Source organism: Stegodyphus dumicola, chromosome 12, assembly GCF_044657685.1.
Source record: "Stegodyphus dumicola isolate Sdum_Otavi_A_Nest chromosome 12, ASM4465768v1".
In the NCBI taxonomy this organism is placed as follows: Eukaryota; Metazoa; Arthropoda; class Arachnida; order Araneae; family Eresidae; genus Stegodyphus; species Stegodyphus dumicola.
Genome location: NC_140779.1, coordinates 17768202 through 17791846, shown reverse-complemented (window position 1 = coordinate 17791846; position 23645 = coordinate 17768202). Strand labels below are relative to the sequence as shown.

Here is a 23645-nt window from a genome sequence, read left to right as displayed (position 1 = left end):
GTTTTGTTTGCTTAATTTCTTTTATACACCATTCTAGCTTTATTATAGTATTTGAATAGAACATGTGGCAACGACTAGATAATTCTTTAAATGTACAAATTTTGTGCATTCTGAGTTATAATATGAACGAAATATAATACTGTTAAGTGAACCTATCGCCAGAGTGTCGCTATGGTAAAGAAATAGAGTGAATTTTAAAGAATGCATTTATTCTATTAGGGTTTATGCGCTGTCAGAGAAGTAGATTTAATTCAATCCTATACGTTTAAATGAAATGCAAGAAAAAATGCGTATAATTTAATATTCTATACAAGGAAGTCATGTGGTGTACACATCAGATTTTTTTATATAAGAATTTAAATGCCTGGTACGAAATCTTTCGGTACTAAGACATATTTCTAAAAGCAGATAATCCTTACTATGTTGTTATTTTAACTTCCTTTGCTTTGTTTCAGGTGAGTTACCAATCCACAAGTCCTACACTAAGCAACAAAGAAAAATATGATTACTTTTTCCGGACGGTTCCATCTGACGTAAATCAAGCTCATGCTATACTGGAAATACTTAAGTAAGCATAGTATATTTTTATCACCAACTAATAATATATATTCGAATTTTCTGCAATGCAAAAGAACTAATACAGCAGTATTTTCATCTACTTTCTAAATAACTGTTTTCTGTTTGTATGCATGTGTGCGTGTATATACACTGGTGTGCAAAAATTAAGGACGAGACGGTTTTTTTCAATATAACTTTGTACAAAAGCTTTCCAAATCAACACATTTAATACCGTAAGATCCCCAATACGTAAGGACATGAGTAATGTAAGCAACACCTACTAAAAAAGAAATCAGAGGGATAAAAAGAAGCTTTATTGAAAAAGTAGCATGGAGCGCAATGCGACTGTAGGCCGAAACATCCCTGTGACGGGTGTCCAGCAAGAAACATCCGGTCTTTAATAGGGGATATGATCTCCCCTGACCGCTAGGCAGGTTTCACAGCGTCTGCCCATGCTGATAATGAGGGTGTCAATGAGTTGTTGAGGCATTGCTGCCCATTCGTCTTGCAGCGCCAATCGAAGCTCCGGAATCGTTACTGGTGGTAAGGTACGAGCTGCCAAGCGCCTGCCTAGAAAATCCCATACATGCTCGATGGAATTGAGATCCGGAGATCGTGCCGGCCAATCCATACGTTTAATATCCTCACTCTCTAAGAGCTGTTCGGCAGCTACTGTGCGATGACAGGGTGCATTGTCGTCCATGAAAAGGAACTGCGGACCCATACCGCCTCTAAAAAGACGCACATATGGAAGAAGAATCTCGTTACCATAACGGGTCCCGTTGACTGAACCTGCGTCGAAGATGTGAAGGTCTGTACGACTACCAAGCATGATGCCTCCCCAAACGAGAACACCGCCACCTCCATAAATGTCCCTTTCAATGACGTTCGAGGGATGATTGCGGCTTCTGCGCTCTCTCCAGATGAGTATGCGATGAGAAACGCTACTCAGACTGAATCTGCTCTCATCTGTAAAGAGTACTCGTCCCCATTCATTGTCTCTCCAAGTCTGGTGTTCCCGGCACCACAGAGAACGCCTTCTCCGACGGCCAGGCGTTAGAGGTACACACCGTACAGGGCGTCGTGCAAACAGACCACCACCGTGCGGTCTTCTGGCCACGGTAAAACGCGATATCGGTCGTCCAGTCGCCTGTGTCGTGTGTCTAGCGATTTCTCCCGCTGTCTGCCGCCTGTTTCTTCTGGCCTGTAAGGCAATATACCGGTCATCTGCGGGTGTGGTTCCTCGTGGACGACCACTACTAAACCCCCGGATAGCTGTTCCTGTAGTTTGAAATTGTCTCCAAAGTCGTGAAACGATGGTGTGAGCAATTCCGAACTCTGCAGCCGCACTTGTCACACTGCGGCCTTCCTCCAACTTCCCAATGATTCGACCTCGGGTAAAAGCATCCAGATGTCGTCTAACAGATTGATTATTCGCCATTTCTCGCTGAGGCAGCAACTCGGTGTGATTTTAACTGCTATACGGCGTGCAATCTCTTTGCCAGAAATACTGATCTTACACAGACAACATGCTTTATACTACTCAGACACTCCCCCATTACACCTACCTACATATCTGCGCATTTGCTACCGTATATCACCTTACTTAATCTCCTGATTGGTCTTTCTGTCCGCTCTGCCTCTTCGTTCAGCTGATATGCTAATTTTTCGACTTCGTCCTTAATTTTTTCACACCAATGTATGTAAGAATTTGGAATTGAAATCTTATTCTCTGATTGGCTAAATCTTTTGAAATCATGTAGTTTAGCTTCATATATATAATAGCTTCATATAATAAGTAGTTGCTACGTTTATAACAGAAAGGGGAAATAGTTAAATTGAAGAATATAAAGGGCTATTACCGATTAAAATCAGAAATTTGCTTTGCCTATTTTTTTATCCTACAAATATATATTCAGAGATAGAGAGAGGCATATATGCATTGAGTATTGTAGATGGCGTGGAACAGAGTGGGCGATACTGATGAAAATTATGTTGGTTCATATATTATAAGCAGTTACTATTTTTAGGACAGAAAAGTTGAAATGTCCAAATTAAAATGACAAAGATAGAGGCCTCTTGCTATTTTAAATCAGAAATTTCCTTTATTTACTATTTTATCTTACATGCTTACTTTACTTTCCTTATTTTTCGAAGCTATATGATAGCGATTTAAAAATTAAGTTCAATCAGAATTGTCATAGTTAATAGGGTTACATAAAATACTTTTGTTTTCGTTTTTGTATGTCCTGCTTTTTTCTTAAAAAAAGCTGTTTTTCAAGTGTGTCCTTCTTTTGACGCGGGAGAATGCGTAAGATAAAATTTAAACTGTAATACCATCTAAAATTTTCTTTTTGTATTTGGCTATTTTCCGTTTCTATCCAAAAAATATTCAAATGCTCAAAATAAACCCCTTTAAAATTATCATACTTGACATATGATTCTTCTAGAACATAGGCTACGTATGTGCATTGCGAAAAAAAAAAAAAAAAAAAAAAAAAAAGGAGACAGATCTACACTGGTATGCAAAACTTACAATGTAAATTTTAATCAGATAGCCATGAAATTGACGAAAAGGGGTTCTTACGATCAGTACAATGAACACGCAATTCAGTAGAAAGGTCATGCGTATGCAAATGTCAGGAACAAAACGCCACAGACGACTTAAGCGTACGCAAAACCCGTGCGCTCGGCGCGCCCAACTCAAGACTGCAATAAAAGGAAAGACAGAGACATAATTAAAGACATTCGCTGCAAGTACAAGTGACTTCTTTCGTGAAATATGGCTAGAAGAAATCACCTGTATAACTGAGCACGTGGAAGAATTATCGGAAATCTGAAGGAGGGGCGAACTGCACGAGTTCGGAATGAACAAAAGTGCCGTTTCGATTGCTTGGAAGGCCTTCCAAACCATAGACTTCCGAACTGTTAGAAAGGTTGGTGGTGTCCGCCCCAGGAAATAATTGCAGAATATGACCAATATATTGTCCTGCAGGCCTCGGTGGCTATACATATGTGCACCTCGGTGGTCTATGGTATGGAAGGCATTCCAAACCATAGACTTCCAAACTGTTAGAAAGGTTGGTGGTGTCCGTCCCAGGAAATAATTGCAGCATATGACGAATATATTGTTCTGCAGGCCTCAGTGGCTATACATATGTGCACCTCGGTGGTCTATGGTATTGAAGACATTCTAAACCACAGACTTCCAAACTGTTAGAAAAGATGGTGGTGTCCGTCCCAGGAAATAATTGCAGCATATGACCAATATATTGTCCTGCAGGCCTCGGTGGCTATACATATGTGCACCTCGGTGGTCTATGGTATGGAAGACATTCCAAACCACAGACTTCCAAACTGTTAGAAAGGTTGGTGGTGTCCGTCCCAGGAAATAATTGCAGCATATGACCAATATATTGTCCTGCAGGCCTCGGTGGCTATACATATGTGCACCTCGGTGGTCTATGGTATGGAAGACATTCCAAACCATAGACTTCCAAACTGTTAGAAAGGTTGGCGGTGTCCGTCCCAGGAAATAATTGCAGTATATGACCAATATATTGTCCTGCAGGCCTCGGTGGCTATACATATGTGCACTTGTGAAATATGCGTCCCGGCCTCTCTCAAAATTAACTGGCGTTGAGAATCGCTTGTGGCACTAAAACGACTCTCATCCGTAAAGAGGAAATGACTGCATTGATGATATGTCCAGTTTTCGTACTCCTTGCACGAAAACCAAAACCAGTCAGCAAACACCATAGCTCAGCAACTGTGCACAGAAAGGGGCCGATAAGTGTCGTGGTTACTGTATCCAAACGTCTTCACGGAGGTGGCCTATTCTCCCGCCGACCTGAAAGCTGCATCGCTTTGAAAGTTGGTCATCGGCACCATCGTTTAGAGTGGTGCAAGGAGCTCAAAAACTGGACATATCGTCAATGCAGTCGTTTCCTCTTTACGGATGAGAGTCGTTTTAGTGCCACAAGCGATTCTCAACGCCATTTAATTTGGAGAGAGGACATTTCAAAAGTGCACATCTGTGTAGCCACCGAGGGAGTGGCTTCTAGGATGGACCAATGAGCATCCAGTAAAATTTCTGTCATGTCACATGACCTTTCGCATGCTTTAAGCAAGATGGTTTAAAATATTCTGACACGCAATTTTCTGTACAAAATAATTAAAGCATCGTCGATTGCTTCTGAAACTTTTCAGTGCGCAGTTAAATTAATTATAGAAAATTGTGAAGATTTCACTACCTGGTTGAAATAAATACAAACACATGTTGGATACTTCGCAAAAATATCGATGTGAACTATTACTTAATAAGTGGTAAATAAGATGAAGAAAGAAATATGCAATAAACATCTGAGCCCAAATGCAATCTTTACATAAAACTAAGCGTATGAGAAAAATATTTACTCCAATTATATATGTATATAGAAGTCAGCACTTTTTTATTGCAGTCTATAAGAAAAAGATGTTCTATAATAATAATCAATGCACAATTTTATTAAAAGTGGACTTTACTAACTGCATTCGTATACATTTAGTGTGTTAAATTTCGCATTTAATTACTGCTCACTCTTAAATGTACTGTCTACACAAGAAATACTCATCAAACAGAGTGAATTTATCGTATTCATAACGAGTATATTCAATTTATTCACATATAATTTTTAATGTTAACAATGGATATAATCAGATCATATGTATTCTGAATCTTACACTTTAAAATCAAAAGAATGCAAGCACTGATATAAGAAAACACTAGATTCGTTGTAACACTTTCAGTTATTCTCAGCTGAATTTAAAAAAATATATACATTTCAATCCTCTTAATCCACATAATATTCCGTGAACATCAATCTTAATATTAATGCGTGATAAAAATCGCGAAAGTGAAATGTCAGCGATTAATCAAACTCAGAAAACGAAAGCACTACGAGATTTTCTACTATTACGCCATATATTTATAACTGCGAAACAAGTGCAAATTAAAACGTAAACAACATACGCTGACATGCACGAAGATTTAGCGTCACAAGAGCAATAGCAGCTCATTGGTTCATTTTCGAAACCCCTCCTCAGTGGCTATGCTGATGTGCACTTGTGAAATATGCGGCCGGGACACGGTTTCATCCCAGTAACATCACGTAAAAAGACCATTATGGCTGTCCTGGAGTTCTCGTCTGGGGAGGCATTATGCTGAACGGGCGGGCAGAGCTCCACGTTTTTGACACATGTTCTGTAACTGGAGATCGCTATTGTCAGGAGGTGATTCTTTCCCATGTGCGCCTGTTCCGAGGTGCCACACTTCGTTTTGATGGATGACAATGCACGGCCACACCGGACTCCTGCTGTTCAGAAGTTATTGGAAAATGAAGGTATCACTCGAATGAATTGGCCAGCGAACTCCCCTGGTTTAAATCCCATAGAACATGTGTGGGATGCTTTGGAAAGACGTCTTACGGCATGATTACATCCTCCGGGAAACACCCAGGAACTGAAACAGATGCTGATTGAAGAATGCGCATTCTTACTTGAAGATCTGTTGGACAATTTGGTGCTGAGTGTGGAGAGACGGTTCAAAGCAACCACTGCAGTAAGAGGAGGGCATATCCCATTCTAAGGAATATTTGCTTGTTGTTCTTCCTCTTATACAGACAATCATGTGTAACGATACTCTGAGTTCAATAAGGCCTTCTTTCTTTGATTCCATACTGCAGGCATTGTAGTCATTTTTGAGCAACTATGCTTTCGCCATTGTTTAAATACAAAATGCTGTCTCATTTCTAAATTTTATTTCTCTCAGATGATTTTTATGCCAAAAAGAATACCTGTTGCTTACGTTTTGCCCCCCCCCAATGTATATCTTCCTTTCTACTGGGTCGATTGACGAAATTCAGCTTGCGTTTTTCATGTCTCGAAAGCGCTACTTAATATATACACTGACTACCAATAAGTATTTGGACACCTATGCAAATGACGATATCTGCGGTCCTAAGGTACGTCACGGACTCCGCCAGTATATATCGTGTAGGAAACAGCATCGGCTTTAGTCGCATGCAAGATGCCTCGCAGTTCGGAGCTCTCTGATTTCGAGAAAGGTATAATTATCGAGTATCACAAATGTGGCTGATCCTTAAGGGACATATCTAGCGATCTGAAGTACCCAAAATCGACAGTGGCCTGTGTGATTAAGAAGTGGAAGGTAAGCGGTGTTTGTCGGAATGTGCCCCGAGTCGGCAGACCAACGAAACTAGGAGATAGAGACCGACGAGTGCTGTTTAGAAAAATTCGGAAGAACCGTACCCAACCAATGGCCCTCATCCGCGAGGAGTTTCAACAGGCATCCGGGAGTATTGTTTCAATGAATACCATCCGTAAGGAAGCACATCTGACTGGTTTTCATGGTCGTACTGCTGCCCATAAGCTTTTGATCGCAAAGTCCAACCGCGCTGCTCGGTTAATGTGGTGCAAAGCACATCGAAATTGGACCGTAGATCAGTGGAAACGGGTTCTTTGGAGTGACGAATCAAGGTTCCCCCTTTACCTTTCAGATGGGAGGGTCTGGATCTGGCGTCTACCTGGAGAACGTCTCCTGCCAGAATGCATTGTGCCAACAGTCAAGTTCCGCAGAGGTGGCATTATGGTCTGGGGGTGTTTCTCCTGGTATGGGATGGGACCCTTGGTCCTCATTCATGGTAAGCTCAACTCCGATGCCTACCGCACTATTTTGGATGACAATGTGCTTCCTACGTTACGGGTTGGACCCCTGTTACTTTCAGGACGACAATGCCAGTTGTCATGTTTCGACGTTAACCAAGGCTTGGTATGATGCCAATGGAGTTCATCGAATGGACCGGCCTGCCCAGAATCCAGACCTGAACACTATCGAGAACCTCTGGGACGAGTTGCATCACCGAATTCAGGGGTGCACTGCCCGTGCAAAATCGGTGAAGGAACTTCTATGTCTTCTCCAAGCCGAGTGGATGAAAATACCACTAGCTGTCGTACAAAGACTTGTGGAAAGTATGCCCCGGAGAGTCCACGCTGTAAATACCTCTCGTGGAGACTCTAGCAACTATTGATTTTGTATAAAGTTACTTTTTCTTTTCTATCACAGGTGTCCAAATACTTATTGGTAGTCAGTGTATATATATATATATAGAGAGAGAGAGTATTGTTCTATCATAGGTATTTTGACACAAAATCGGACTTTTTCTGAAATAATGTACCAATGTTTTTTCCATATTTTGTTTCTGACTCAAATTATGCCAGATTGCCAAGTTTTGTAAAAATCACACGAGGAGTTTTTAAAAAATTAGCTGTCAAAATTTTAGCCCCTCCATGTTAATTGATTTTGGTATATATTTATTAAAATGTCTTTTTTTTTATTAAACTTATTTGATTATTCCTTTTAAATTCCGAAATTTAGTTCATTCCAACTAAAATTTTCTAACATTTTATGATATATTTTTGAAAGTTGTATTTTTAAATATTTTTTGTAAATTTTTCGAAAACATTTTTGTATTATAAACCTATAAAATTTTTAACATAATATTAAAGAAGATGTATTTCTAGGCACAACTGCAAAAAATAATTTTTTTACTCAAAACTTTCTGAGATATACAGGAATTTACTTACTGGCGCCTTTTGAAATTTGGCATCTTTTTTTGAGCGATAATAACGCCAAATGTATTTTATGGATTTTGTTAAAATTATTTGAATGTATGAACCATGACTTTTTCCCGATCGTGTACAATTAAAATAAAGAAAGGAAAATAGGTTACTATAAATTAAGAAGTTCGCCATACTTGCTTGGCGCAAACTGAAAAAATGCGCCAAGACATATCTTTGAATTTCTCCGTAAATATTGCGCCAAATTTTACAAAGTTTAATATTTAGGTGTACTTTTAGTCGTAGAATCGAAATATAGAAAAACATTGGCATGTCTTTTAAAAAAATTTCGATTTTGAGTCAAAATACCTATATTAGAACAATGCTATATATAAATCTAATATATATCTTAAGTCGCGCTTTCGAGACATGAAAAACGCAATTTGAATTTTGTCAGTCAGCTCAGTAGAACGGGAGATATAGAGCGTCCCCTCCTCAGTGTACTATATACAGTGTACTAGTAAAAATTCAACTGAAGTCGTTTTTTACTTCCTTGTACGAAGTAAAAAGGAAGTATTGTAATCGCGAAAAGCTTCAGGCAGCATATTTCAACGAAAATATCCACTTTGACCGCTTTCGAATGCAATTTAACGATGTTTTTGCGTGATATCTGTACCTAAGGACAGAATAAAAGACTCCTTTTCTCCAAAAAAACTAAAAAACTGCTTTAAAATGAATTCTGAAGAGAATTTTTCGTGGCGTCTGTACGAACGTATGTACGTACGTGCGTACGTACGTATCTCGCATAACTCAAGAACGAGTAACTTCAGAACGTTGAAATTTTGTATATAGGACTGCTATATCATGTAGATGTGCACCTCGTATTTTGGTTGCAATCGGCCGCACCAAACGTATATAAATATATATATATATATATATCCACTCTGTTACCGGACACAGTGATCTCAGTTTCTTTACTCTTATATGTATGTAAATTGTACATTTTTTGCTTTAAAAATGATTGAATTATGTTGTTTTTATCTTCCGGTTAAGGGTTTTATACATTTAATAAATCTGTATGCAATATTTTTGGAATTATCAACAATTTTAAAATTGTTTAAGTGCCGCTAAGCCTAATTTGATGGCGGCCATTGATGCTTACATTTGAAACAGGAGACTAGTGGATTTGTTGCCAATCTAGAGAAACTTAGCTTCGCAACAACAAAGATAACGCATTCATTTATTATTGCCAATTAAATCATGCTTAATCCTTTCTTAATTTTTTTTCAAGGAAATAAGCGTTTAAGATTTACTTCGTAATTTTTAATACATATATTTTGAGTTTTTATGTATTTTTGTCTTGTCGCGATGTGAGAACTGAATTAATTGAATGAGAAATACTCAATCGTCTGTGAAAAAGTGTTTCTTTTTTGTTTTGTTTGCTTAATTTCTTTTATACATAGTTCTAGCTTTATTATAGTATTTGAATGGAACATGTGGCAACGATTATATAATTCTTTAAATGATATACATTTTGTGCATTCTGAGTTATAATATGAACGAAATATAATACTGTTAAGTAAACCTAGCGCCAGAGTGTCGCTATGGTAAACAAAGTGAATATTTAAGAATGCATTTATTCTATTGTGGTTTATGCACTGTAGGCGAAGTAGGTTTAATTCAATCTAATAAGTTTAAATAAAATGCAAGAAAAATGCGTATAATTTAATATTACGTACAAGGAAGTCATGTGGTGTACACATCAGATTTTTTCATCAGTAATCAAATCGAAAACCTTGTCAATCATTAGTACTAACGTAATATTACATCCGTTTATTGAAAAACATTTAAATACTGAATAGGAGTTGTGAATCCATTTCAGAGTCTATAATGTTTTATTACAATATTAATTATGTTTAAGTAAACACAATCTGCAAACATCCACGGCGGCTTAGGGACAAAAATTTTTCCAGCATCAGATCCCACGAGCATAATCATGTTCTGCTTCCTACAATCTAAATTTCTATGATAAGCATATTTCTTAATTACTTTTTAAATTATTTCAACTCTTTAATTATCTTTTTAATCATATTTGTGAACATTTTGGATACAACATATGAAATGCGAACGGCAAGAATGTTTTAATAAAACTCAATTAAAAGCATTTCAAAGCATTCGTAAGATAGAAAATCTTGTTGTTGATTAAATGCTATTTAAAAAAAATACCTGTTCAGGAATAGATTGAAAATATCTGAATAAAACATGATTATCAGAAGTAAATTAAATTGCGAATCCTATCTTCTAATTCATAATTTTTTTGTCAAAATATACGAAATATTTAATTATTGTATATTTAATTTATATGTTACGGTGAAACACCGAAATCTGGAGAATGTCGACATTCACCGGTGAATGTCAACATTCACATAGTCTCTTGGTGTATGTCCGAAATATTTTCCAAATACTCTTATTTCTGACTTACACTGGTCAATGTCGACATTCACCATGTACTGATGATGAATGTTGAACATATAAGAATATTATATTTTCTTCTCCGTAATTCAGTCGCGAATAAACGCACTTGAGACTTGAAATAAGAACTTAAGGGGACTCATACACCTTAAACCTCTCATCATCTTCGAATATGTGACTGTTGCAAGAATTGGGATATTTTATTTATTTTAAAAGCAATTACTTCCAACATTTTACAGCTGACTACATAATATAGCTGCTTTGGAAACTAGTAGCCAGAAAGTTTGTGCTGCCAGAAATATTTTTGTAATTTAATCCGCTTTGTGACAAAATATTTCGCCGTGTTTCCACCTTGTGCGCATGATATTTTAAAAATGGCTAATGGTACATACTTAAAATTTGATGGAATTCTTTATATGGGCACTATTTTCTAACTGAACCAACAATCTGATGAATATTTTAATACTGAAAAATTTTATGGACGAAAACATTACAAATTTTTTTAATAAAATATATTTTATAAACTCAACTCCAAATAAAATAAAAATTTAACCTGAAATTTTTAGAATTTTAGGTTCACAGTAGTTTCCAGATGTTATAAAAGCTATATATTAAATATGGAATTAAATTATGAAACAGAATGTTTTAAACTGTGCGCGCAAGTTGAAAACATGACGAAAAATGTTGTCACAAAGCGGATTAAATTATAAAAATATTTGTGGCAACACAAACTTTCCGATTACTATTTCAGAAAGCTGCTATATTATGTAATCAGCTGTAAAAAGTTGGTAGTAATTGCTTTTAAAATAAATAAGTTATCCCAATTCTTGCCACAGTCACCTATTCAAACATCTTATGGGTTTTAAGGTGTATGAGTCCCCTTAAGAACATGATAACCTAAAACACACAATACATTCAAAATGAGAAAGGAAAATAATAGAAGTTAAAAACGTACTTAATTATGCAGTACGTTCTGAATGAGAAAATAAAATAACAGTATTAGAAAACTTTCTAAATTATGTGATTCAAATCTTATTTATTGCAACAACTTAAAGTATTATGGCACTGATTGTCGACATACACCGGTGAGGGTCCGAATATACAAGAATGTAGTGAAATATTCGGTCTTTCACTGACATATTTGGTGAATGTTGACATTCTCCGGTGAAAGTCGACGTTCTCCAATTTCGGTCTTTCAGGGTAACATATGTTTTAGTTTAGATACTTTACGTGAAGCAGGGGAGGGCTTAGATACTTTCATTAGCCACTTTACGCGAAGCGGGAGGAGGGATAAAATCCAGCGATTAACTCATTTCTTTGTCATGAATCTAACTGTGGTGCTTTAACTGCACTTATGGACTTTGCCTGTACTCATGGACTTTGCCACAGAGAACAGTTGTAAAAATTAAGTTGGGAGACAAAAGGTTTTTTGGAAGCAGAAGAGATGAAAAATGAGCAATGTCCTCGTCGGGACTCGAACTACGGACCTCTCGAATACGCGCCGAGTGTGCTGACCATTACACCACGAAGGCAAGAAGAAGAGAAAAACACCTCATAAAATTATAGTAAATTAATGTGTCATAATCATCCTGATAATTAAGCCGAGTGAGTATCTGAGGGTTACAGATTTGGCTACAATACTGTAGAATATTCTTTGCAGCCGAACTGTTAGAGTAGTTAACGACGCTGACTGAGACAAGAGACTAGAGAACACAAAACATTTTTCTCCAGAGTAAAGAAGTAAGTAGCCGATTTTCTAAGTAGTGTCTTGACAGCGGGCAGAAACATTTCTCAGTCCACTTTCAGATGCCTGCCGCCCAACCAGCATAGGAGTTAATGACTCTGACTGCCTAACCGAAGGGCCCGGATTCGAATTCTGGAGAAGGCATGCGTGTATGTGCGGCATGGGGGCACTCTATATACACGGCGGACCGAGAGTCCTAGCGAAAGGTTAGTAGGGGAAGATGTGGTGAAAGATCCTTAGACCGGTACCCCCCCCAGGATGCTCTCCATCGAAACTGGGGGGGGAGGAGGTTGAGCAAAGTCGTCTGTCCCCTGTATGGTGTTCAAGACTCTTGCCAGCGATAGCCACAATCTTACATTCCTTGCAAGTTACAACAGCAGAATGATCTCTTTATTTGCTTTAATCATAAAGCTGAAAAAAAAGTCTAAAAGGAATTTTTTTCTTCAAAATCTGAACACCGGTATAATCTGAAGAAACTGTGAATAAGGGTTGAAAAGAATATTCGCTTAGATATTTGAAGTAAAAAAGCAGATATTTGGTATTATTGTGTCTGGGAGCAATATCAAAAACTTGCTGTGTTTACTTTGTACACATTAGTTTTTTTTTTTTTTTTTTTTTTTTTTTTTTGTTTGTTTGAAGCAGTAGAAGTGAAAAGTAAGCAATTCCCTTAGCTTGGACTCGAACCACGGACCTCTCGAATACGCGCCGAGTGTGCTGACCACTACACCAGGAAGGCATGCTAAGAAGGCTAGAGAAATGCCTTATATACTCCCTCTTTGAAAGAGCGACTGGAGTTTAGGGCACCCAGTCGCCAAATCCTGGTGGTGAAAAATCATCATTCACCACCTTTTACTTCGGGCCTTACTGTAGATTTTTTAGGTTTTGTTTTTGAAGCAGAAAATTGAAAAAATAAGCAATACCCTTGCCGGAACTCGAATCTCGGACCTCTCGAATACGAGCCGAGTTGTTGTGTAGAGAATTTGTCTGATAGCGTTATAAAAACTAGGTGAATGATTTTCTGATTTATGGAAATTTTAATTTTATTTGATTCTGAATTATTTACTTTAATGCTTTAATTTTGGGGAAAAACAGATGCTTCTGGGAATATTATTTAGTTTAAAAGAATATTATTCAAATTTTGTACAAGCTTTGATTCATTGTGAAAGAAGCAGGGAAAGGGAAGCAATTTTTTGCCAAGTCATGATTTCGCGCGCCTTGTCCTTTAGAATGTTCTAGAAGGATTTTCATTGTGTAGTTGACCTTAAGAGAGGAAGTACGTGACAAAAAGGTCAAAGGTTGCTACTTGTCTTTCAATGTAAGTCATTCAGGTTTTTGGCGATTGAGGGTCCGGTTGTTGGCTAAGTGAAGAAGGGCGTGCATGCGCGATCACCCTTATTTCCGCATTCAGGGGTTGAAAAAGCAAATTTTGCCATAATTAAGAGGGCGATAAGTGAAGCCATAGTGGGAGCTCGCGTTTTGTGAAGGAGACGAAGGAAATTCGAGTTGGAAGGACTTACTCACTCTCTGGCTGGCTAGACTGACTTTGGACGTTACTCGTGAAACTTGCTCTTGGGATGAGCAAGAACAGGCGAGCCGTAATTGCCTATAGAAAAACGTTTCTGGCCGGGAGCTGCAAACATGCTCCCTTGCCGCATTCTGGTAAAAAGGGAAATTTGAACCAGTTACCTGCGTGTTGACTTAAGGCTTTCAAGACCAAGCGGATAGCCGTGCTGGGCAGCAGTGCTCCTGTTTCTGTTTTACAGAGGTAAAATAACGTCTTCATTATGAAAACCAGTTACCTGCGTGTTGACTTAAGACTTTCAAGACCAAGCGGATAGCTGTGCTGGGCAGCAGTGCTCCTGTTTTCTGTTTTCCAGACTTAAAAATAGCATCGTCATTATGAAAACCGGTTACCTGCGTGTGTGTTTTAGCAAATAGTGCCTGGACAGGACGATGTCTTCTGAAACTTCCATTTTGTGACCGTAAAGATGAGCCCCGCCGACGTCCACGCTTATTAGGATACGAGTCCTCCACTTCAAGACGTCTTTAAGAGATAAGTCATTATTTTTGTGTTTGAACTTTAAGTAAGTTAAAAACAACGTCGAATCTTAAATTAATTCTCAGGCCTTCAATTGTTTCCCTTTCCGCTTTTAAATTACCTAGACAAACCTTAAGGTTTTTTTATATGAATTTAAATGTAAAAAAAAGTAAATGACAAATTGAAGAATTCCCCTTAGACTCTCTGATGAGGATAAGATTTTATTTTTTTGTGATGAAATTGAATAAACTGATATTTAATCTGGAAACCTATTACAGTATGTTTTCTTTATATATTTAATATGTTTTTTCTATATATCTTGTATATGTTTTTCTTATGTTTTCGATCCTCTCACGGCGCGGTCCCGGGATGCATTTTTTCACAACGCAAAATGCTTTACCGTTTCACTATACGATCACTAAAAGTTTGGTAATTAGCAAAAATTCTTAAGAGTTTAGTTTCCTCCCTAAGAGGAAGTAGAAACCTTTCACGGCAAGTAGAAACTTATTTAACAATGGATTTTGAGTTTAATATTTAACAGAGTGTGCTGACCACTACACCACGAAGGCATGCTAAGAAAGGCGGGAGAAATATCTTATAACTTCGTTAAACGTAGCATCATGCATTTTATATTATTTATATAAAATTAAAGGTATCCTTGATTTAGATTCATGATACCATTAGTAGAATTAGCTATCGAAGAATAATTCCTCATTATATTTTTAACTAATAAGTAAACTATACAAAGCTTCTAGCTTTATTTTGTTTCTAATTAAACATTTTATTCCTTTCAGGGCTTTTCACTGGAATTATGTCTCCGTCATTTACTCGGATACAGATTACGGTAACAAAGGATTTGAGAAACTTCAAGAGCTGGCTCCTGAGGAAATATGTTTTTCTAGTCCGCAGAGTATCAATGTTGACCATTTCACTGACGAAGACTACAACACTGTCATTAAGAACCTCATGCATAAGACAAATGCCAGAGGTACTTTTTCTCACTTTGCCTGAAGTGCTGCATATTAATTATCAACGAGCAAACGAGGCACCGCTAAGTGTTAGCACAATATGCAAATTCTCACAAGTTACTTATTAACCACATCACCCATTTTAACTATTGAATGCTAATATTTATTTATTCTGCTGACTGGTGGTGTTAAAGCAACAAGCATCAGAGTCATATTCATAAATTGCAAAAATTTGAAGGGTAGTTTTGAAGTTTTAAACATAGAACAAACTTCTTCAGCTGCAGAAGTGCAAATAACGAAGGAGAAAGAAATGATTCGGCATCTTAGCTCCTATAAATGTGAAATTTAGCAGCAGACCTTTGAGATATAATCTAATTGCGAGAGAAAAATCTTACACCGTGCGAAATTTATTCTAACCCAAACATTATCATTTCAAATGCAGACAAAGGTGGCTAGATAGTCGTCATGGACAAAAACATTTACAGTGACGGTATATCTAAACCTTCAAACGAAAGTTCATATAATCTGAAGTCTAAAGTCCGTTCACCTTCGCACCTTTCAAAAATAAAAACTGTGATTAAATCCTTCCGAATTCTTCACCCACCTAAAAAATCACTTACCGTTGCAAATTGCACCAGATTATAATGCTCAACCCAAAATTCATAAAAGTGCTATGCCATTCCGCCTTATCATATCAAATTTAGGCAATGCCTTGTATCTGTTAGCTAAAATTTAGTTTTTATATTTTCAATTTTGTTAGTTAATAACAATTACACCATAAAGAAATACAATAGACCGGTGAATCTTCGAATTATGGTAACTTGGCGAAAATTTGGCGACCAACCCTGCTACAGCAACCTGCTAGTTTTTTTTTTTTTTTTTTTTTTGACGCCATTTTGTTTTCACGAAGTAAAGGCATTTTTTTTTAATTCAACATTTTTTCCAACAATTTGCTAGCCGAATTACGCTTATGCTAGAACTTTTATGGAACAAAAGTGCTTAATCATGACGAAGATTAGGTGCGAAATAGGGAGAAAGTGCAGAATCGCCCACTGCTTCGCGCCTTGTTAAGAATTGCACATACGCGGTATCCGTGTACACGTCGACCTATTTTCACTTAAAAAAAAATCTCAGAATTGCACAAAAATGGCATTGCGCACACTCTTGACTTTATCCATGTACACATCGACTTATTTTCACTTAAAAAGTCAAAGAAAATTGACAAAAATCCAATTCTTCTTACTCTTGTTAAAAAGGGCCAAACAAATAAGTGGGCGATTCTGCACTTTAGCAGCGAAATTGTTTCTAAGTGCTTATTAGCTAAACTCACGATCGGAATTTTTCGGAAAATGTCACATGACATGTCTCATGATCTCTCATTTCTCTGAGACAAAATAATCTGTGATTCGAACTGTGTACTTCTCAGATTATTGCTAAAGTCCTACCTAGTAACCTTTATCGCCTTACCAAAATGTCGGCAAACTACCCGTTACCATATTCCAAAGATTAGCCAATAGACTTTATAATAAAAGTAAAAAGCATTTTCCCTAGAAATTTCCTCACGTTTTCTTTTGGTGTAAAATAATTTTTCAACAATGTCCTACTGGATGATGCACTTCAATATTTAGAAAGGAAACTTCGAGAATTTCAGTTCTCCTGTATCGAAATTGATGAGTTCATATCCTTTACACAACTCTGTCTGAAACACATTTTGTTTTCCAAAATAAGTATTACAACCAAATTGAGGGATTAGCTATAGAATGCCGTTTCAGTCCTACCCTTGCTGGTAGCTATATGCGTTATTATAAATCAAAATGACTTGAAATTTCAGACTTCTTCGTGTGTTTCCGCTACTTTGACGATACCTGTTTAACGGCAATAAAAATAGTTTAAATAAAGTTCATTCAATAATAAATTCCATAGACCCTGTTCACATCACTTTTGAACTTGAGACACCCTCTTCTGTTCCTTTTCTAGACATCTTATTTACACGAAACATGTCCATCTTCAGTACTGATGTTTACTGTAAATCTTCATTTGTTTACCTTCCTCCACATATCAAATCATGTCAATTGAATAAACAAAATTATTCCTTCGTTTTCCGTGCCCTTCAAGTTTGTTCTTCCAAATCAGCTCTTGATGAAGAACTAAATTATTTAGCAGCAGCTGCCGTTGACAGAGGCTTTTCACCTAGCGTTATTGACCAAACGGTTAAAAAATTCTCACCTCAGCACATAAAATGTATCCTCTCGTTATAGGATATTATAAAAATTCTGTTGTCCTTCCTTTCTTTCCATCAATTAGCTAAAAAATGCAAATATTTGTCAGACGTTCAGCATTCGAGTATTTATCTCTTCTGCCCATAAAATCCGCCCTTCGATATTTAAGGGTCCCATTTCGAATATGAACTACTCGGGTATATGCCGGATTCCTTGTCTATGTGGTTAAATTTTCATTCGTTAAGTTAAAGGAGCTTTAAAATTTCTCGTTAACGAACATTGAGCATTTGTTAGGAAAAACGAGTCGCATAAATCATTTGTTACCCAACACTGTTGGTCAGAAAATCACATTTTCCATTTTTCTGCAGCCAAAAATACTCGAACAATATTTTCCGTTGATGAATTAGATTTTACAGCCGTAAGAATCTTTCAATTCTAGTTAACGATCCCAATTCCAATCCGTTTTCGCCCTTAATTTTTAAGGAAAATATTTCGTAACGGTTTTCATTTATCATCAATAGATGGCATCGGTAATTTATTTTTTTCCCTCTCATTCTTATCGCTTTATCTTACACTACTAAGGGTTTCTCTTTCTTCGTTTGCACTTCTGCAGTCTATATTTAAACTTTTGAAATTTGGTATATATTTTAACCTGCAAATTTATGATTATTACGTTTATTCTTCCCTTAAACTCCTCCTCTAACCGTTATTCAGCATATTATTTTAACGCAAATTCATTCTGCTGGCAAATGAATAGTATTTCGATCTTAGATCTCGAATGTTATTCATTCCCTTTAATTAATAATTAGAATTAATAGTTAGAATTAACTAGAATTAATCTTCAGGACACAGATGGTGTATTTCTCCACCTTTTGTGCCCTGAAGGAATAATGCGTCACTAAACATATCGAGCAATTAGCCATTATGTTGAACTGCACATGTCGCAATAATTGCTGGTACAATGCTTAATTTTCTGTTACTTCTATAATCAATGCTGACCTCGCAAACAGTAATAATTCTTTTCCATTAAAAAAAGAGAGAAAATGTTTGATGCGAATTTATTGAAATTATTATTATTTTATTATTTATAATATAGTATGATATTTATAGTTTATTATTTATGTTATACATTATTACTCCAAAGGGCGTTAGCCCAGAAAGGATATTCATATCGTTTTAGCATTTTGAGTTGATTCACTATAAATGCCGGTTCCCTTTTCAAATTGTTGCCACTCTATTATCGCCCTGTATTATATTTAAAGAAATTAAATAATGAAGAATCTGCATAAATGTGTGTATGTTTCTCGCACTGTGATAAAACAATGTTACCTAGAGCCATCAAATTTTGAATAACTTAATTCTGCACTGGAATAGAAGCCAGGATTTGGAACTTCTTTTACGCGCATCCGGGAAGTGCTGTCACAGTAGTTTTGAGGTAGTCATCTCCAGTAACTTTGAAGTTTCGTGGCCAGTTCCCCGAAGCCTATGATCCCCTTACCTCATTCCTATGGATTTCTAGTTCTGCGATTGCCTGAAATCTAAGATGTAACATCAAATACGCGAGATTTGGCGGAATTGAAAGATACGATAAAACGTTCCTCCTGTGATGTTACGTTCGCCATTATCGTCAATAATAATGTCTTGCATGCAATGCGTTATCGTCTGAGAAGTCTGTTCCGTTGAAAACTTAAAATTCTGATCAAAGTTTTTTTTCTTCTCTCATTTCTTGTATTGTGATTGGTGCTTTACAATGTTGTTCTTTGGAAACGTTTCACGCCACCAGTTTTCTTCATACGTGTTTATTTAATCTTTCCTTTAAAAAAAAGCAAAGAAATCGAAATAAATACTTACCGTAGCATGTACAAAACGATTTACTACGAAAGTTTTATATAGTGACCTTGTAAGGATTATGTTAATTTTATTAACAGTTAAATTTTAAGTTCCTTTCCTGTCAAATTCTTAACTTCAATTTACTACTTCCGGCCAGAACGTAGTTTTAGGATCACTTCTGAATACATAATGAGGAAGAGCGGTATTTAACCGCGAAGTTCTTTGGTCTTAGGGAGAGAGAATCAGAGTTTCTGATTTACGCGCGTCTGCCTTTTGGCCACTGTCTCTTTTAAAGCTGTTATTATTAAGCTCGGCCGTACTCAGGCCCTTGTTAAGCTTCATAGTCAAATAGAGTTAAGGGGCCAACTAGTCCAGAATCTTGATAGTTTCGGCTTTATTTCTTTAGTTAATCTTAGTTTTAGTTTAATTCTTAGTCTCTTAAGTTCAAGCCCAAGTGTCGGCTTCGATTGTACACTCCAAGACGGAGTTTTGTTAAATCTTATTGGAATAAAAAAGGGTTAGTTACCCTTCCATCTCGTTGTTTCTTGTCACACGAACCTAAGCGATTATTCGCTATCTAGTTCTTAAGTTTCGTCACTTTCTACAGTAACTGAGATTTACAGAGTGAAAGTCTTACAACCTTATCGATCCAACATTAAAAAAGGCAGAATTTTTTTAGTTTACTGATTTGATTATTTTACAGAGAAACTTTGCATTTGACTACTTAACCTTTTGAGGCCGGGGCTTTGGTAGCAGTAAAAGCTACCAAAGGACGGGGAATCTTGAACCGAATGCTTTCCCCCCTTTAAGAAATCACCTCCTATTTGCAACAAAGATTCTTGTGTGTAGTTTAATGGATTCTCAGAGGGGTGCATCTATGTCGCAAAAGGAAGACCTTTGAAAGAGATAAGTGGTTAAAACCCCCGGGACGTCAAATTTGACATTTCACTCCACTTTTCAGCATGGAAAATGGGGGAAAATGACATGGCCACTAAAGTGGACAACCCCGTCTTTTCAAAGAGAGGACTCTATGGCCACTATAATGGCCTTCTCGTCTTCAAAAGGTTAAATGAAAATTGAAAAGTCAAATAATGTATGTTGTTAAGACTCGAAAACTCCGTAATCATTATTTTGATAATAGCTGCGCAAATTGTACTGCCTTTGATTTTACTCAAATTCAGTAGATTTGAAGTATGAGTTTTTAGCAGTGATGCTTGATCATTATACGCAGATTCAAGATCCGCTTAACTCTGAATTTCTGAAATTAATTGACTTTTCCCTCACAAACCTTCCCAGACTTCGGCAGGTCTCTGCAAATACTACGTTAGCGGATTTATCTCAAAGCTGAGGTTTATTGTAGCACGGAATGCTACATATAAACTACAGAAGAATATTTGTAGACATAATTGCAGTAGGTTAAAATATAATCCATTAGTATACCTCATATTTCATAGTAGTTCGAATGCGTAATGGTGCATGAAAGTTATAAGTTCGAGTTCTTATCATTTCAACCGTAATCTTAATAATAATAACGTTTGTTATACGTGTTCCTTCTGTTCAACACTACACACACTGAGACACAATTCAGATTGCCCCATATTAGGCAGGGGGTGGGTAGCCAGTCGAAATTCCCCAAGAGGATAGTGGTCAATGGTTGCTACAATCCCTGGGGCCTCAGTCCAAGACGGCAAGCTTTTAATTATCTCTATAATCACTGTTACCCCCCCGGACGCAAGGGATCAGCACTCCCATCTCCCTGGGATCACAGTGCCGGGGATCATGAACGCCTGGAGATCTTACTGATCATCGAAAATGCTACTCGCCAGTGCTAAGCGGGAAGCCTGAAGCCGGCCTTCTCTTGTAGGGCTGGTTGTAACATCATCCAGGTCCATGTTCGTTCATACGGCAGAGAAGCAAATGCTTCTCCGCGAAGCCGAGTCCCGAGGCAGGCCCTCTGGGACTCGGGAGCTGCCGGTTCAAGATAGTGGAGGGCTTGGGACATATACCTGCTTACCTTTGTTAGACATCAGGTGCCCCCCCGCCCTCCGTCACCTGTCACCTGTAGGATTGGTTTCCTTTAGTTAAAATTAACATATTGCTCAAATATTTGTTACCTTTCCTGAAATCTTCATATTCCCCTCGCATTTCCTTGCTAGGATGTAATTTTAAAGTGAGTATTTAAACGGATGAATCTCAGAGCGTGTTTTCGCTAGCCAACGGACGTTTCGTTGCTTATCTCTCTGTTACGCTATTACGCCCCTTTGCCATTTCGGGTAATCCTCACGCCTGTTAGGTTTTGTTGAGTCAACCTAAGCTAGCCGTAACTTAACGTGCTAATCCAGCGCTATTCTATTTGGACTTGAATTGATTTATGTTAACGTTTAAGTTACACCGCAAGTGGTCGGTGGTATTGTAAAGCACGAAGATCGTGCCTCTTTTAGTTTTGAATTAATAAAGGATTATCTTCACCCTTCTTCTGCGCTGGTATTTACATCACGCCTGTGCGACGAGAATTCGCCGGGTTCATTTGTAGGATCTAGTTCCGTTTATGTGGAAAAGAAGCGACAGATCTTACAGTCTTACTCCAACCCACCCAGACTGGGCAAATGAAATTTCGTCTCAAGGTATCTTCCTCCTGGGCAAGTGAAACGGCCAGGCTCGTGATTTTATGTCTCTATGGCCGAGCCTGCCAAGGTACGTTCAGATCCGAGCCAGCATTTCACAGGTTTTCCTGCATCGAACTTCGGGGGGGGTTGAGCTTAGTGTTAAGGTCTTTTCACTGCTCTACGGTTGCAGTTGCAATGATAAGAACTCACCTCTATCTGAATTCAGATAGAGGTTGAAACTCCTTCTCAACCTCTATCTGAATGTATGCATGTTTAAAAGGGCATTCTCAGGTTATATAACTCAGGAATAATGTGTGCATTATAAGTAAGGCTGATCTTGTATCTCTCCAGAGCAAGGTGACATAGGATCAAGGCATTCCATTGGATAGTGTAATTATTGGAACATATTGCCTTTCATGTCTTACCTGTCTAAAAAAAGAAAGAACTTCGAACTAGTTAATTAATTACATTTTTCCAAGGTAACATTGGTTGGTAACATTCCATGGTAACAAGGTCTTCTTCAAAGCCGCATAATAGCTCTTCCGCTACTTTGCCTCCTCTTATACCGGCTTAAGGTATTAAATATACAGACATTTGAAATATTTACTATACATGGTGAACTTTCGCAGTGGATTTCATTTAGCAAGACTGTTCAGACTCTTCTGTGACGTCTGTATTCTAAACACTAAGAAATTGGAGTCAATCACTTACTACATCACTTTGTAGTGAATTTTTTATAGCTTTGTAGTGATAATTCATTCCATTATCATTATTAATTAAAAGGATATTTTAATTCCAGTGGTGAATATATTGTATATTCTAATATAATATTATATTTATAATAAATGAATGTAATTTTATCTCTACATAAAACGTTTTCATTTTATTTTCGTATTAGATTTGCAGTACTCTTTAAAGAAACCCGCAAACTATAATGGTCATCCCGTACCTTTGTACCTTTGTCTAATTTACATTTGCAAAAATTATTTATTCTGTTACACTAAATGCACATAAATATTAGAGGGTAAAGTATTTGATTAAATTGAAGAAATGTCATGCAATTGTAGGAAAGAAAAATGGTTTTACAATGTTAATTGAAACGCGTTTGGATGGCTTCCTTCTGTTTTTCATGGCACTCATAAACTTTTAATTATCTCTTTATTTAGTCGTGGTTCTGTTCGCTGATAAACAGTTGGCAAAGAATGTGATGGCAGCAGCCAAACGGAATAAGGATGCCTTCAACCGTTTCGTTTGGATCGGCAGCGAAGCCTGGGGTGGCCGCAATTACGTCGTTGAAGGTCACGAAAAAGTGGTGGAGGGAGCCATTACTGTTTCGTCCCTTCTAAGACCACTCACTGGATTCGATGAACATTTCAAATCACTTACTCCCGCAAACAATGTAGAAAATCCATGGTTTCCTGAATTCTGGGAAGAATACTTCAAGTGCAAGTGAGTATTAATAGCTCATACAAATTTTAAATGAGTTGAATCGTTCAAAAAAATATTTATGAAGCAGAAACCTTTTTCACTTTGATTTCAAATGATGTTGTTGTTGTATTGTTAATATTACATGGAACAACGGTTGCCAGAGCC

At 37.3% G+C, this 23645-nt stretch overlaps 1 protein-coding gene across 1 annotated transcript in view; it reads left to right on the top strand.

Annotated features, from left to right (window-relative positions):
* The window catches only part of LOC118193513 (metabotropic glutamate receptor 3-like), a 286303-nt gene that overhangs the window by 184057 nt on the left and 78601 nt on the right, over positions 1-23645 (top strand). The window contains exons 4-6 of the mRNA XM_085827511.1: positions 456-568; positions 15224-15417; positions 23219-23501. Coding sequence (XP_085683637.1) covers positions 456-568; positions 15224-15417; positions 23219-23501 — 590 coding nt within the window. The remainder of the gene's footprint in view (positions 1-455; positions 569-15223; positions 15418-23218; positions 23502-23645) is intronic.